The following is a 17,552-nucleotide window of genomic DNA, read 5'->3' as shown; positions in this document are numbered from 1 at the left end:
ATTTAAGTAGGTAGTCGTTATTAAATACCATTTTTAATTATTTTCAATGTTATAGAAAATTCCTTTGGTTAACAGAGTTTTAACTCTTGGCTATATGGTGTTCGCGTGGGTTTAAAACACAATAAATAAAATCATAATAAAACAACAGAATTTAAACCAAAATAAACTTACTTTGCTCAGTTCCTTTAAGTCAGCTCTTTCAAGTCAGTTCAAGGATCACTCTCCTACTGGTAACATGTAATCCTTTGGTAATCATAACTGATTAAAAGGAATATAGTTATTACTTATATCCCTTACATACCATTATATACCATAATATTTTTATTATATTACAAACTCAAAATTACAATATCTATAAAAAAAAAAAAAAGTAATCCCCCAAAACAGAGGTCCTCTAAAAAAATACCTCAGCTTAATTTATGAAATTATAAATATATAGTTAAGAAGTGTTATAAAGTACGCATTTTACGTAAGAAATCGTGATTTCACCTAGGCGTTTAACCAAAAACTTTAATCATTTCGAATGTTTAAATTGTTTTTGGATATTGTTTCTTTGGTGTTTATTTATATTAATTTATTATTGTAAAAAAATTTTTATTTGGGTTCATTAGTTTGGGTGCCCATACCGGTCAAACAGTATGGAGTTATGTCTAGGTACGGCACTGCTTGTTTAATTGAAAAAGGAATTATAAACAAAAAATAGTTTTTAGAAAAATACTCTATATGTTTGTTATTATATAATAGGGTGTTATTATATAATAGGGTGTTATTATATAATAGGGCGTTATATAATAGGGTGTTATTATATAATAGGGCGTTATTATATAATAGGGTGTTATTATATAATAGGGCGTTATTATATAATAGGGTGTTATTATATAATAGGGCGTTATTATATAATAGGGTGTTATTATATAATAGGGCGTTATTATATAATAGGGTGTATTAGGGTGTCCCAAAAAACAACATTTTTGAAAAATATATGCAGAGACCCCCTTAATGTGTTCTATCTAATACAAAAACACTAGATTTAAAATTTTTTTGAATAAAAAATATTTTAAGGGGTCCCTCAAGACCCTCAAATATTCAATGGGTCCCTAATATTTTCAAAAAAAAAATTTTTCAAAAATATGTCAACCTGGTACTCAAATGAAGCGAAATTATATAAAAATTTCAAAAATAATATAGATTTCAAATATAGAATTGTTATTTTGGTTTTATTACATGAAAAATTATGTTTTTTAACAAAAAACAAAAAAATGCTTTTTTTATGTATTTTTATGACAATTTTGATAAGTTAAAATTTTTCCAAATTAAATATTATTTTTGAAATTTTTATATAACTTTGCTTCATTTGAGTACCAGGTTGACATACTTTTAAAAAACTTTTTTTTTGAAAATATTAGGGACCCATTAAATATTTGAGGGTCTTGAGGGACCCTTTAAAATATTTTTTATTAAAAAAAATTTTAAATCTAGTGTTTTTGTATTAGATAGAACACATTAAGGGGGTCTCTGCATATATTTTTCAAAAGTGTTGTTTTTTGGGACACCCTAGGGTGTATAATATAAGTGTGTTGCTATCACTCAAAATTTTTTAAAAATGGTTTTTAAGTTTTTTTAGTTACTTGATTTCTGTTTATAAAATTATTACTAGGTTGTTTTGGTTGTCCGAAACTTAATCAATGTTGCAGACTAGATATTTTTGGACATTGTATCGCCTGTTCAAGTTGGAAAAAGTGTTGTTGGAAAAATATAAACCCTCTCTGTATTTCAAAACACGATGGATGTCATGTTATTAGAACAGCTGCTGAGAAAGTACTTTCTGAAAAAGAGGTTGAACAAATATTTGATTTGATTGTTTTTTTGTATTTTTTGAATCTAAAAATATGAATAACAAAGATATAAAGCATTTTTTCCACCTTAATTTTTACCTTCAACTTTTGGTCCTTTTTACTATTGATCCAAAGTTAATAATGATGATATTGATGATTATTTTTTATTAGGCTTCAATTATACAACATGGTATAGAACTAGATAACTTAGAACAGCTACTTACAAAAAGTGAAATCAATAAAGGGAAGCATCAAGCAGTGTTAGAAGCTGCTTTGGATGCAAAAGAAATAATAGAAGAAGACTCATCTCCTGGCTTGAATGGGGCTGATGCAATTCGCAATTTTGGATCCCCTTATGGTTGGGCTAAAATAAACAGTGTTTGTTATAATACAAGTATTGAACAAGCATCTACTGGGTGTATGCAGTTTCATGTAGCAGGTAAAGTTATCTATGCAAATATGCTGCTTTGTTTTATAAATCATCTTTATAAAACTTTAAAATCATTAATGGATGAAATAATGTAAATTTTTTAATTTAATTTGAATTAAAATTTTTTAATTAAAATTAATTTTTCATTTCACTAGTTGTTCTTTTTGATAAACCTGAGAAGAACATCAGCATATGGAGCTGTTTAAAAGAAGATCTTGTCACAGTTCTCACAGAGTCATTAGCAAACTATGTTTTTCCTAACATAATAGATACAACTTTAGATGATGTATCTTCAGTAACTGCGCAACTAAATGAAGCTCATGAGCTTCCTGATTTAGTAAAGATAGATGAAAACTTAAATCAAGACACGTCTAAGATTTTGAAAATAGTTGATGAGATTGAGGAAAAAACAAACAATATGGTACTCCCATTGCCTAATCCCACAAATCAAATAAATTTACCTGATTCTATTGAGGATGGTGATTTTGGAATCCAGGCTCCAAATACTTATTACTTAGATTATAATGAAGAAACAAACTCCACAATAAAACCATCTAAAGCTTCTGAATATTCTGAGTCAATTGTTGACAACGAATACTCAAATAATAATTTAAATAAATCTCCTCTTCAACTTCACTCTTCAAATTTTAAACCTTTCACAATTAAAGTTGAAACAAATAAAGATAGCAATAAACAAACTAATAAGCCTGTCCTTCCACAAGTTAATATCTCATCTCCAACAGATTATCCTGTTAAAAGCATACATATCAAAATAAGTGATCCTGTTAAAGTTGATGGTTTTATCCCATTTTCTGGTTCTGCAAGTGGCGAAACCTCTGCTAGTGGTTCAGCATCATCAGCTGGAGACGAGTTAAAACAAATTCTTAATAAAAATAACATAGAAAATAAGTACTTTGGTGAAGATGATGAAGGTTCAACTGATTCAAAAAATGATGATAACTCATCTGAGGATCTAGCTGAAGACCTTGTAACTGAAGAAGAGCTCGAACAAGACTTACCAAGCAAAGCAATGAAAAACAAATTAAAAAAAATAGAAGACCAACCTAAGTTGCTCTCTAAAGATGAACAAGAAATGAAAGAAATTTTAGAAAAAGAAACAAAAAATAAAAGCAAAAATAAAACAAAATCAATTTTGTTTCCAACCTCTTTCTTAATTCCAAGTTTCAAAGAGAAAAATAAAACAAGTAGTTCAAATAATAAAACGAGTAGTTCAAATAATAAAACAGGTTTTAAACTAAAAGAAGCTATAAAAACTTTGAAATTAAAAAAACGTCGCTTTAAGAGAGATACCGAAAATCATTCTTCTGCAATAATCACAAAAACCCCATTTTTTCAACCTAATAATAATGCTTTGTTTTCAAATCCTTTTTGGAATGTAAAACCTGACAGAGGTGTTTCAACAAAATCATTTCTCCCTTTTTCACCTCAACATCAAATGATGTCAAACATGATTAGAAAAAGATGGAAGATACCTGGTAAAATTATTGTTTATAAATTTCACATAGAAAATATATAAATTATTGTATAAACTTTTATGAGGCAATAAAATATTTTTAAAGTATAAAAATATTTTATTATGAAATTGTTTTATCATGTATTTAACTTGTGACTATTTACATATTTAGGTTGTGACAATATTCACATTTTTAAGTTGTGACAAAGTTTAGGTTATATGCACCCCACAACCTAATCCTTTTGAATGTACATTTTTTTATTTATTAATAATTTAGTTGATATAAGTACGGTTGTTTGCAAAGTACCTGAAATTATTTTAATTGTATTTTAATTCTGTTTCAATTATTTTAATTATGTGTTCATTTAATAAAGTATGTTATATATTTATTGTTCTTAAAATGCAACTTTTCAAAAACTTTTATATTCAAGAAATGTTTCTAAAAGCATTTAAATAAAATTTTGCTTTTTTAAGACCACTTTTGTATGTTGATTGCCATAAACTTTACTTTATACTAAAATACTTTATTACTAGGGTATATATGTGTGATAAATCTATTGTAGCCCTGAAGGTTCAGTGTATACATTTGATAAGGGTTTGGGCAGGCTACTATTATTATTATTATTTCTTACTACTGGCAGGGGCTTCAGTTCATTAATTGACTGACTACTAGCAGGGGCTTAGTACATTCATTGACTTACTACTGGCAGGGGCTTCAGTACATTCATTGACTGACTAAATAGTTGAAATATGCTCAGAAGGTACCGCACACCTTTTTCAAAAACAGCCTAATTTTCTACCATGAGTTTAAAAGTATTTTTTAATCATAAAAATAATTGTAGACTCACAATAGATTTTAAATCTTATGTCAGGAAATATTTACAATTATAAAGTTAAAATTTCTCTGTTAATACTATGAGGTTGCTAAGTGTTTCTTGTATATCTTCATATATGCCAATACAAAAACAGAATTTATTTTAGAGTAAGATGACCACTTTAAATGTTTTTATTTTTAATTTTTCTTATCATAATTCATATATTATATTAAAAATCTTTTTATTATATTGCTTTATTATATTGCTCAAACTCTTATAAATGTATTCATAAGATAACTTGGAACGGAGGTTCCAAAGTTTCTACAAGTCTAGGTTATGATTATAGAATTTTTAGTATATTTTCAGGTTAAACCATAGGTTCCAAAGTCCTGAACAATCATAGATTGCAAAGTTCTTACAACTAATTTACAAATATTTAGTTAGAAAGCAAGTTTTATAACATTTTACCAGTGAAAAACAGTATTTTTTTACCATTTCCCGTATATATTTTTCAGAGGTTTGGCCATTACTTGTCCTTAAATTTAAATAAAATAAAAAAAGTAAAAAAAGGTAAATAAATCAAGATAAAAAACAAGAAAAATAAATAAAAATTAAAAGTTAAAAGTAAAAAATGTTCGAAAATGAAAATAATAATAAAAAAGAACAATATATTTTTCTAGCAGCAAAAATTAATGTTATTGAAAAAAAAAAGTAGTTTTTGTTAGTTTAAAAAGTTTTTTATATTGTTGTGTGTTTTTGTATATTGTTTTAGTGTCATCTATTTTTGGGTAGGAATAATGGCAAATATATTTTTTTACATTTTTCTTCATCAATTAAGTTGTTTTGTTTGCACAATGTTTGTTGTTATTTGTGTTGTCGTTTCTATTTACATATGTTGCTGTTCACTGTTGAAATTTTTTTTTATCTCTTTTTGTATGTTTGCATTTATTTTATATATATTTATATATATATATATATATATATATACAATATATATATATATATATATATATATATATATATATATATATATATATATATATATATATATATATATATATATATATATATATATATATATATATATATATATATATATGTAAATTATGTTAGTGTATTTTACAAATAGAGTGCTCAATGTTCTTAAAGAACAGAGCAATAATAAATTAGTAAAAAACACGTATCTAACTTTTTCTTCAACTTGAAGTTTCACCATTGCTGGATCATCAGGAAAAGTTCTTCCTGATGATCAAGCATTGGTGAAACTTCAAGTTGAAGAAAAAAGTTAGATAAGTTTTTTTTACTAATTTATATATATATATATATATATATATATATATATATATATATATATATATATATATATATATATATATATATATATATAGATATATATATATATAGATATATATATATGTATATACATATATTATATATATATATATATATATATATATATATATATATATATATATATATATATATATATATATATATATATATCATGGGGCTCGCTTTAATTCAGATAAAACTCAATTTTTTCAGCCAATCGTTATCGCAATAATTTAGATCTTCCTATATTTATGAACGGTGATGTACTCAATGAGTCATCTACTCTTCATCTTCTAGGATTAACTCTTACTTCCAATCTTTCTTGGAAACCTTATATCAAATCAGTTGCAAAATTAGCATCTGCTAAGGTTGCATCTCTTTATCAAGCTCGTCACTTTCTTACTTTGGATTCTATTCTCTATCTCTATAAGTCTCAAATCCGGCCTTGTATGGAATACTGTTGCCGTATCTGGGGCGGTTCTTCTAATGATGCCCTTTCTCTTTTAGACAAGGTGCAAAATCGCATTGTAAACATAGTTGGACCTGCTCTTGCAGCCAACCTCCAACCATTATCACATCGTCGTAATGTTGCTTCTCTTTCTCCTTTCTACAAATACTATAATGGGCACTGCTCTAAAGAGCTAGCGTCTCTTGTGCCATTACTAAAATTCATTCTCGTGTTACTCGTCATTTAATTAAGTGTCATCCTTTTTCTGTGACTGTTCCTAAGTGCTCCAAATACGCTTATTCCTCTAGTTTTTTTCCTCGAACATCAGCTCTTTGGAATTCGCTTCCTTCATCTTGCTTTCCTGATGCATATAATTTGCAATCCTTTAAGTCATCCGTCAATCATTATCTTGCTCTACAATCTTCATCTTTTTCCTTTCAGTAACTTCCAACTTTAATTAGTGGCTGCTTGCAGCCTTGTTGGAAGCAAAAATGATTTTACAAAAAAAAAAAAATAATAAAAAAAAGAAATAAAAATAGGCATAAAAGTGTTTAAGGTCAGCAAAAAATTGCTGGCCTCATTTCTATGTTTTATGGTGAGATCTTTGTATCAAATTTTTTTGGCTGACATGATGCTGACCTCTAAAAGATTGAGGTCGGCAAATTAGGGTTGTATATATATATATATATATATACTTATATTTATTTATTTATTTATATAATTCACTATTTTCATTTACAATTTTTCATAGTTTACAGAAGTTTTAATTGTTAGAGGTTAAAATTTAGAGAACCCAAATGGAAGATGTCATATTTTCCATCAACTTATAGCTATATGTAGAGATATGGCGGAAACAATACAAATGTTGTACAAATCTCTGACATCAGCAAAACGCAGTTTCCATGATGAAGATAAAAATATTTATTCAGAATTATTTGAAGCAGAAGAATTCATTCTTAGTGCAGGTGAATTATTTTAACTAAACATTTTTGTATTTTTGTTATTAAATTTTATGTCACCAAATTTGAATCTTTTTTTTTTTAATTATATATAATAATATTTACTTTTTCTGAAATATTTTATTTAATCTTTTGCTATATCAAAAATGGAAATTTATAATAAAATAAATAGATTTAATGAAAAATAGAAAAAAAAAACTTTATGTTTTATCTCCCTCCCTCTCTCTCTCTCTCTCTCTCTCTCTCTCTCTCTCTCTCTCTCTCTCTCTCTCTCTCTCTCTCTCTCTCTCTCTCTCTCTCTCCTCTCTCTCTCTCTCTATATATATATATACATATAAATATATATATATATATATATAAAGGGTGATTTTTTTGCTGGTATCTTTTTGGCAACACTGGTTTTGACAGATCACGCGTGCATTGTGTCTTGTGTCATTATCAAACTTGTTCAGTTTGGTCTATAATTTAATCATGAATCGATTTACGAACAAACAACGCTTGCAAATTATTGAATTTTACTATCAAAATTCATGCTTGGTTAAGAGAGTGCATTGCGCACTTCTTCCAATTTATAGGCAGTTTGGTCGGCCTACTGAGGGAGCTATTCGGAAGCTTGTGACTAAATTTTGAACCCAGTTTACATTATTGGACTTAAATCAGCAATATGCACACGTAGAGTGAGGACCGAAGAAAATATTGCAGCTGTATCTGCCAGTGTTAGCGATGACTGTGAAATGTGGATTTGCCACCGTTCGCAGTAATTGGGCCTCTGTTACTCCACTACATGGAAAATTTTGCAAAATGATTTGTGTGTAAAACCTTATAAGATACAGCTGGTGCAAGAATTGAAGCCACAAAACCTCTCACAACGTTTAACATTTGGCGAATGGGTGCTGACAAAGTTGGAGGAAGATCCACATTTTTATTGAAAATTGTGTTCAGCAACGAAGGTCATTTCTGGTTGAATGGATACGTTAACAAGCAAAATTGCCACATCTGGAGTGAAGACCAGCCAGAAGCATTACAAAAGCTACCAATGTCCCCCAAAAAAGTCACTGCTTGGTATGGATAAAATCATCATCGGGCCATTCTTTTTCAAAGACGACAATGGTCGGAATGTTATTGTAAATGGCGAGCGCTACCATGTGATGATTACAAACTTTTTTTTGCTCAAAACGGAAGAGCTGAACTTGACTGACATGTGGTTTCAACAAGACAATGCCACATGCTACACAGCACACGAAACAATGGCCCAATTAAGAGGCAAATTCGGTGAACAGTTTATCTCATGTTTGGGGCCTGTCAATTGGCCACCCAGATCGTGTGATTTAATGCCTTAGGACTATTTTTTGTGGGACCATGTTAAGGATAATGTCTACAGGGATAAACCAGCAATGATTGATGCACTGGAAGCCAATATTTAAGCATTTACTTGTGAGATACCGGCCGATATGTTGGAGAGAGTGTGCCAAAATTGGACCTTATGCATGGGCCATCTAAAGCGGCGCTGCCATTTATATATTACATATATTTAGAGCCAGGTTTAAGCATTATTCTGTATTAAAAATAAAAGTTAACTTATTAATCAAAAAAATAAACTTAATAAACTTTAACAAATAAACTTTATACTTAATCAACTTAAGTTGATAAAAAAGAGAAAAAGAAAATAAGAAGGGGAATCATTTTTTTCTGATCTTTGAAATAACACCTACTTAAAAAAAATGCCAATGCAAAGTTTATACCAAAACAAAAAATTGAGGCAATGGAAGCTAAGGATTGACACACTGAGGCCGCACTGAATTCAAAAAAATAAATTTTTGTCCAGGCCTGACATTAAGTTTAATGTTAACTAAATTATAAAGGTATAAAGTAACTAAATGATAAAGAGATGCTTTAGAAAAGTTAGTGTAAAAGAACTTCCTTATGACGCTTAGTTATTGAAATTTGTACTAGATACTAATTTAGAGCACAATTAAAGCACAGTGGATCAAACTCCCTTTTAACTAATTGTGGTTATAACCCTCTCTCAACTCTATAACTCCGAAACACGAAACTTGACGAACAAGGCCGCTGCGCGGAGAAACAAGTTGAGCGCAGTACTACCAGGGACGTGGTGGGGATTGACCTCAGAACCTATCGCCTATAAAGCGAGTGCTCTACCACTACACCACTACCGCATTAACTACATAAAATATAAGTGAGTTATCTAGAGTTGATAGTTTTATTATTTGTCTTGATGCTGTTTTAATTTTCATTGAAAACCAGGGGTAGACAAGACAAAGCAAGAAGTAATGAAAAACATCAAGAAAACACTTTCTTCAGTAATAGAATAGAATAACTCTTTTTTCAGCAATAGAAAGAAGAATTTAAAAAGTTTAAATAGAAATCCGTTTTTATTTAATCTTTCTTCGCCAAATTGTGAAAGGTAAAAAAAAGAAGAAAAAAGTGGAAAACTTGTGTTTAAAATGTGAAATCACTTAAATATTAGCTTTTTAATACTAATTGTAATATAAAAGTAAACTAGACAACACAAATAAAAGATATTTTAGTCAACAATTTTTAGTTAATAAATTGAGTAAAATCATTTTCATCACTTGGAGGCTGCATCTATTAGTATCATATATTGGTAAATTCCAAAAATGTATTTATCATTGAACTTCAACAAAGAGTTCTTCAAAAAATAAATTAATCTGAGTCTCAAATAGCGCATCAACCTGACCAACAGGTCAACCTGAGTCTCAAATGGATTGTCAACCTGACCTGTAGGTCAACCTGAGTCTCTAATGAAGCCTCAACCTGACTAACAGGTCAATATGGGCCTTAAATGGACCGTCAACCTGACCAACAGGTCAACCTGACGTCAACCTGACGTCAACCTGACGTCAACCTGACGTCAGCCTAAATCTCAAATAGAGCAAAAGTATAAAAGTTTCAAAATTTTTACTGCAAAAAAAATTTTATAAAAAAATTGTTTAAAATTTTTTTGATGATCATTTTTTTTTATTAATTGTTTTTTACAAAATTGTTATTTTTCTTGAAACTTCTATATAATTTGACTTTAATGGAAATCCTATATTTGACTATACTCAAAATACTATATTGAACTCCTATATTTTTTCATTATATTAGAAATTTTTTAATAATATTATGCAGTTGTAAAATGTGCTCATGGAAATCAAAGTAGTATTTTTAATTCAAAAACTTTTAAATCCAGTGTTATGTTAAACTCATTTAAGCAATGAGACAAAGACATTTAAAAATTCTTTTTTTTTTTTTTGGGTGGGGGGGGTGGGGGGTGGGGCTCAGTCTTTTTAATCAATCAGTTTAATCAGAAGACTAAAATAGAGTTTTGTCATAAAAAGCTTTCTAATTATAATAAATAAAAAGAAATAAAAATAAAGTATATAAGGTATATCACTCTAAACATAAATTTGTCAATTTTTAATGTTATTTTTTATTCTTTACTTATTTTTAAATAAATATATTTTTTAGATTTTAAAGATTTTGTTTAAAAAAAAAACTCACTAATCTAAAAAAAAAAAAAATTTTTTAAGGAAAAATTTCAAAAATTTAATTAGCAAATGAATATAATACCTTTTTAAAAATATGTTTAAAAAAAAAGTGTTCATCATAGTGGTAGCATTGCAAAAAAAAAATTTTCAAGCAACAAATTTATATTTATAATAAAAATAAGCAATTATTAACATTAATTATGAAATAAAAAATCAAAAACTTGGCTCGTTTACCTCGAAATTTTATGACTAAGTGTGAAAACTTTAAAAAATATTGTTTTACAAAAGTGACCTTTCACCCAAAATGAATTATTTTAAGCAAATGTGACTTGAAAGTCCAGAAATTTCTTAAATCTATATTATATATAAAAAGGAGCTTTATAAAATTTGTCAATTTGGCAATCAAATGTAATATGGCTAAAATAAGGTCTCATTTTTCTGTTGCTATGACGTTGTTAAAAAAATTTTAAACACTTTTAGTTTGATGCAAACTGAAAGAGTCATTTCTCAGCAAAAAAAAAAAAATTACATGAAAGTAACTTATTAACTGTTTTTTCAAATTTTGGTGGAAAATTTCTATTTTTTCATACCACCTTAACTAAACTGAAAGTAGTTTGACTACTGCCTAAAGGTGTGGTAGATAACCAAAGCTTATCAGCAGTTGAAATAGAGTCACATCTGGTTGATATCTGTGATACCAGTTGTATCTGTTTGCAAAGTTGATTACCTGTTTAAAGTCAATTAAATATTCTTTAAATTGATACAGCCTATGTAATATCTTTGTTAAAACGAAAATTAAAATTGAAAAAGTTGAACAAGCAATTTTAACTCTGTTAAAATTTACATTAAAATTCTAGCCATATTTTTTTGTGTGGGCAATTTATTTTCAAAGTTCTTAAAACATTTGTAGTTTTTATGTTTTTTTTTATTTCATTTCTCCTATTTTTATTTATATATTTGTTTATTATTTATTTGTATAGTGAATTTTTAGACAAGTAAAAGACTGAGTATAAAATCTGGGCTAGGTGCTAAAAATGAAAGTTTTAAGTCCAAAAATGAAAGTTTCAATGTCCAAAACACTACACTGTAAAAAAAAAAGAAGTAGTTACTACTTCCACAGTAAATATCACTTTGTTTTTACTGTGTAGTATTTGGTACATAGAACACATTTTAACGTCAAACCAAAAATTTTCATTTTTGGCATTTTTTATGGTTTATATTCAGTCTTTATGTGTAGATCTTTTTAATTTAAGTTAATATAAAATTTAGACCTTGATTTTTTTAGGGAAACGTATAAATATTAAGCAACAAGTAATGAAGCAAGCGTCAAACACTCTTAATGTTGTTCGTCAAGGTTCATTATTTTTCTTTTTTTTTTAAATCGAATATTTTTTTAATCGATAAACTTAGTAGTTTCCAAATTTTATTTATTTACATTTAATTGCAGGGGTAAACATTTGGTCTAAAAGGTGCACAAATGAATTCGAATGGCAAAATCAATCCGGTATTCAAGCATGGTTACAGGCTATGGATCTTAGAATTCAAGAGTTAGGTGGTTTTGGAGTTTATCGATTTCTTGAGAATTTGTTTCACGCTTTTGAGGCGTTGTTTGAAGTGTTAACATACACTGACGGAAATACTGCAAGAAATGCATTGAATCTTCTTCAGAGAATCCGAAAGGTTTCTATAGTAAGCGATTAATTGATTCATTTAGGAAATAAACAAAAATTTATTAGTTCTGCATATTTAATAGTAATTCTAAAACTTTATATACATTATAGAATTTAATCTTTTTTAATCGTTTTAGAATTTCGATAGAATCTTCAAGGAAAAACTCCCTGTTTTAAGCGCACATCAATACGCCTCTGATATTTTGAACGAACTAGAATTTCTAAGAAAAGACAGCTTGTTTTGTTCCATCTAAATTGCGGTGTTCGTTGACGGTGCAAATACAAAAATATTTTTATAGAATATTATAAGACAGTTTCGTATTTAAATAAACTGACATACACGCTTTAAACTTCGACTGCTAATAAAACCAAATCGAGTGAGAAAAAAATAGGTTATAATCTAAATAATATAAGATTCATGTTTATTCGTGTTAAATTGTGTCGTATAAAGTTCGATATTCGTATAAAAAAGGTTATCGTGCACTGCTTTTAATATTTGGAAACGTACCTCACACCTCGTCGTCAAACCTTGAATGCAGTAATGAATGCAGATTGAAAATTTACTAAACAGTAGAAGCATATTACAATGTTTTTGTAAACTATTTTTCATCCATCATCTAGATTTCTTCTATCATCTAGATTTCATCATCAAGTATGAGTCAAAATAGGAGGAATCGTCAGAATCGTAAACAGAAATTGTGTAGTAAAAGTCAAATTGTTATTATATTTGTTGTGCGTGTGTTTTTATGCAGTTACAAATTTTTTTCAATTTTTAAATAAACATTTCTTTGTCAATTAAGCTTACAAAGCTTGTAAATAAATAAAATAAATTAGATACAGATATTAAATTTTGTTTTCATTGGTTATCGTCGATTTTTTTAAATCAGATTCACTTGATGTAGACGATTAAGTTCGCCATTAAATTTATTTGTATTGTAATTATATAACGTTTTAAATTTTTTTTCTTTTTTGAGTTTAAGTTAAAACCTGTTCTTGAAAATCTGCTCTTTGTGAAAAGACTACCATAATTATGTTTCCCTTGAGGAAACACAACTATTGGCATCTATGAATGCGTATAAGGAGGAAGAATGGGGGGGGGGGGTTAAGACAGCGAGTACGTACGCGGTCTGGCAATCTGTTGTTCTCTATCTTTCCTAAAACAAAAACGTCGAATTAATAGTTTTTGTTAATGTTTTAAAAAGTTAAGCGTTAGGGAGGTGCAGTAAATAATGCGTACATACGCAGAGGGGCGTTGTAAGAATACAGGTGCTTATATTGTGCCAGTAAATAATAGACCGCTTCACAGTTCCAATAATTTCGTGCGCACGCCTATTTAATAGTACGTCATGGTTCCTTATGCGCAGAATTGCATAAAAGAAAGTAATACACAGACGAAAGCGTTCTTGAAAGAAACAGTTGCTTACATAAGATTTCTTTTCTTTTTTTCATAATAAAGACATCGATTTTGTTTTATTAAAGTTTATTTTAACTATTTTAAGTCTAAATTTATATTATTTATATATATATATACTCTTTATATATATGTATGTGTATGTATATGTGTATATATATATATGTGTTTATGGATATATATATATGTGTGTATATGTATGTGTGTATATATATGTATACATGTGGGTATGTATGTATGAATGTGTGTATGTATCTGGATATGTGTACGTGTGTATGTGTATATGTGTGTGCCTTTGTATGTGTATGTGCATATTCATAAACCTTTATACCAGAAGAGTAGCATTGTGCAGATGTATCACAGAAGAGTTGTTACAGACGATGAAAGAACATAAAATTACAAGTACTTGATCAATAGTTATCAATACTATTAAGATCAAGATCAATATTTATCAATACAATAAAGATCAATACTATAAAACGAAAAAAGTAACATCCAAATTATCTATGCTTTATTGTTGACCTTGTACATATACTTTAAAGAAAAAAAACATGCAACTCATGGAGAAATTAGTCGTAGATATTGAAAATGAAGTGGAAAAGCTCAATTGAAATATCAAATAATAATCATTGAATAAAGATTACATGACCATATATTTTGATTTTGAGAAAGTGAAATTTATCTGAAAATCACAGACAAAATTTTTTTTTCTTTATATTTATCCTTAACTTTTTCAAGTGTAATTATTTTTTATTTGTATCTTAAACATTTGTATTTTAAATCATGTAGTGAAGAACAAAAAAAAAAAAAAATGTTTGTGTTATAGAATATATATGAAAGAAATAAAAGCTCTTAAAGCGTGCTTAAAATGCGTAATGATAGCTGTGTGTGTGTCTATATATATATATATATATATATATATATATATATATATATATATATATATATATATATATATATATATATATATATATATATATACTAATACTATAATACTATTACAAATAATAATACTATTTGGAGCTTTTACACTCAACGTACAAATTTGTTTTGTCTTTTTGCATTTAAAAAATCTATACTGTTTATACGTTTTTGTTTTTTATCATAAAACAAAACATATAAACAATATAGATTTTAGATTTAAAATGGTTTAAAAAAAACTTATATAAAGCTAAATCAATGTCTTTTTTATGAAAAGATAAAAATAATCTTAAGTAAAAAACGCTTCTTTTAAGGTTACTATGTTTATTTATGTGTATTTACTAGTTTTCATGTGATTCTGCGCATAAAGAACCATGACGTACTATTAAATATGCACGCGCATAAAATTATCGGAACTGTGAAGACGTCTTTTTATATCGCAACATTCCTGGTCAAACGTTCTTTTTGTTTAAGATTTTAATATTGTGAGCAATTATGATCACAGTCTTGTAGATATTAAAGATAAAATTAAAAATAGTAAATTACAGTTCACAACTTAAATGCAACGAAAAGTATAATTTACTTTAAGGACTGCATTTTATTGCAAGGAAGCAAAAACGCAAGTGGTTAAAACACCTAAAACGGTTTTAGTGAACCTTAAAAAAGGAACTCAATTTTACATTAACGTTTTATGTACATTGGTCATGGTTTATCTTCTTCTGATTCTGCTGAAACCAATGCCAGTAAAATTGTTTCATATTTGAATGAAGCTGAATTCTCATTCCATGAACTAAACGTAACCAGATGCGATAGCACTGTTAATGATACAAGATAGAAAACTGGTATTAATCAAAAGATTGAAAAATATTTAGCAGATCAGACCACCGTAGTGGAAGTTTTTCTGTAATTCTTCTACAAATTACCATTCCGTCATTAGTTTTAAACATTAAAAAGAGAAACGATAAATTTCAGTATCAAACCTGATTCTTAAAAGTGTCAAACTTTTCAGTGTAAAATCCAATGCGTGAAACTCAGGTGAGTTTTTTGACACCACCTTTGCTGAAAAGAGTTTCTAATTAAGATATTTGGTCAAAGATCTAATTTAGTCAAATAAAGACTGATTGGTAAAGTAAATGGTGAGTAAAGTAATGTGTGAAAATTGTAACAGAGGCTTTAAAAAAAGTAGCTTGCTCAATGAATAAAATAGAAAACCCATTACTCAGTAATAAGATTCTTATTTTATTTTATTTTATGGTTTTTTTAGATTTTTAAAAAAAAATGTTTTAAGTTTTTTTTGAATATATTATAAATATTTTTAAACATTTTTTGAGTTTAATACCTGTTAGATTTTTTGTACTTCTTTTTGTACAGAACTTTCGTAGTTTCAAAATAAAATAATGAGATCATAAGTTTTCAACCGTTTCTTCAAGAAACCCTTTTAGTGGAAGTTCTATATTTATCAGACTAATAAAAAATGTTTTAAGTTTTTTTTGAATATATTATAAATATTTTTAAACATTTTTTGAGTTTAATACCTGTTAGATTTTTTGTACTTCTTTTTGTACAGAACTTTCGTAGTTTCAAAATAAAATAATGAGATCATAAGTTTTCAACCGTTTCTTCAAGAAACCCTTTTAGTGGAAGTTCTATATTTATCAGACTAATACCTTTCTCCTTTTTTATATTCAAAATCATTTTGCATAAAAAATAAATCATAGTGCGGCCGTGGCGCAGTGGTTAGAGCGCTTGCTTTATAACCTTGAGATCCAGGTTCAAAACGAGCTCTGGACATATTTTCGCGTAACGGTAAGGAAAGAGGCGCGAACTTTCTTGTTAAATGCACTTCCGCGGTGCCCTGTGACAAGACCGTTAGGACTTCTTGGGGCACCTAAAAATAAAAAACAAAAATAAAAAAATATATATATTAATTGAAAGTATTACTTATAGTTTGCTTTAAGTTCTAAACATTGGGGTAAATATCACAACTATAAAACATACAATGGTTTTGATAAAAGTTCTTTAATACCGGGCACAGCATTAGCAATCAACTTTAAACTTTTATGTATTTGACAAACACATACTGCATGCATACCTGATGCACTATCTACTGTTACATACCAATAAAGACGTAGCTTAAAAAAAAATGAAAATCATATTTTCTTATTAAAATAGATTAAATTCTAATTGCAGTTCTTTTAGATTAACAAGTTGTTTTTAAAAAAAAAAAAAATTTTTTAAAGTAGTTTTGCTTAAGTTGTTTTAGGTTATCAATTTGACCTTAAACAAAATCTTCTTTACCAGGACAATGTTGTAGTATAATATAATACCCAAGAATATTCTCTCATAAAAGTCCATGATCAATATTTTTATTGCATGTGATATCTTATAACAAGCATTTTTTTATACTCACTTGAAATATCTTTAGAGGAAGAGATGGTCAAAATAGTGATTTTGCCGAATACCGTAAACCGAATATTATGTATATTTGTTTTTCGGTATTCGGCAATAACTTTCGAAGTCTTCAGTTTACTCATACAACTAAGTTTATAACTTATATAAGTTATACAACTAAGTTTATTTTTTCATCTCTACTTGATTAGGCAACATTTTCCTTGATTCATCAAAAAATAAATTTTGTTCTGCCGATTTTTTCCAACACTCGTTGTTTATTGAGCAAATAGTTTTAATTCTACTATTGTAAATTTCCAAATAACTTGAAATTAGTACTTTGAAAATATTTGAGAC

The 17,552-nt window shown here is 27.8% G+C and overlaps 1 protein-coding gene across 2 annotated transcripts in view; it reads left to right on the top strand.

Moving 5' to 3' along the window:
* LOC100212597 (uncharacterized) overlaps nt 1-13,323 on the top strand; it is a 42,943-nt gene extending 29,620 nt beyond the window's left edge. For both annotated transcript variants that reach the window (XM_065798269.1, XM_065798270.1), the window contains 7 exons: nt 1,658-1,836; nt 2,007-2,274; nt 2,421-3,761; nt 7,123-7,299; nt 12,091-12,159; nt 12,253-12,494; nt 12,613-13,323. In XM_065798269.1, the coding sequence (XP_065654341.1) occupies nt 1,658-1,836; nt 2,007-2,274; nt 2,421-3,761; nt 7,123-7,299; nt 12,091-12,159; nt 12,253-12,494; nt 12,613-12,729 (2,393 nt within the window). In that variant the 3' untranslated portion in view covers nt 12,730-13,323. The remainder of the gene's footprint in view (nt 1-1,657; nt 1,837-2,006; nt 2,275-2,420; nt 3,762-7,122; nt 7,300-12,090; nt 12,160-12,252; nt 12,495-12,612) is intronic.
* Nucleotides 13,324-17,552: the final 4,229 nt, after the last annotated feature.

The sequence above is a fragment of the Hydra vulgaris genome, chromosome 05, assembly GCF_038396675.1.
Source record: "Hydra vulgaris chromosome 05, alternate assembly HydraT2T_AEP".
In the NCBI taxonomy this organism is placed as follows: Eukaryota; Metazoa; Cnidaria; class Hydrozoa; order Anthoathecata; family Hydridae; genus Hydra; species Hydra vulgaris.
This window is presented reverse-complemented; position numbering and strand designations above follow the sequence as displayed.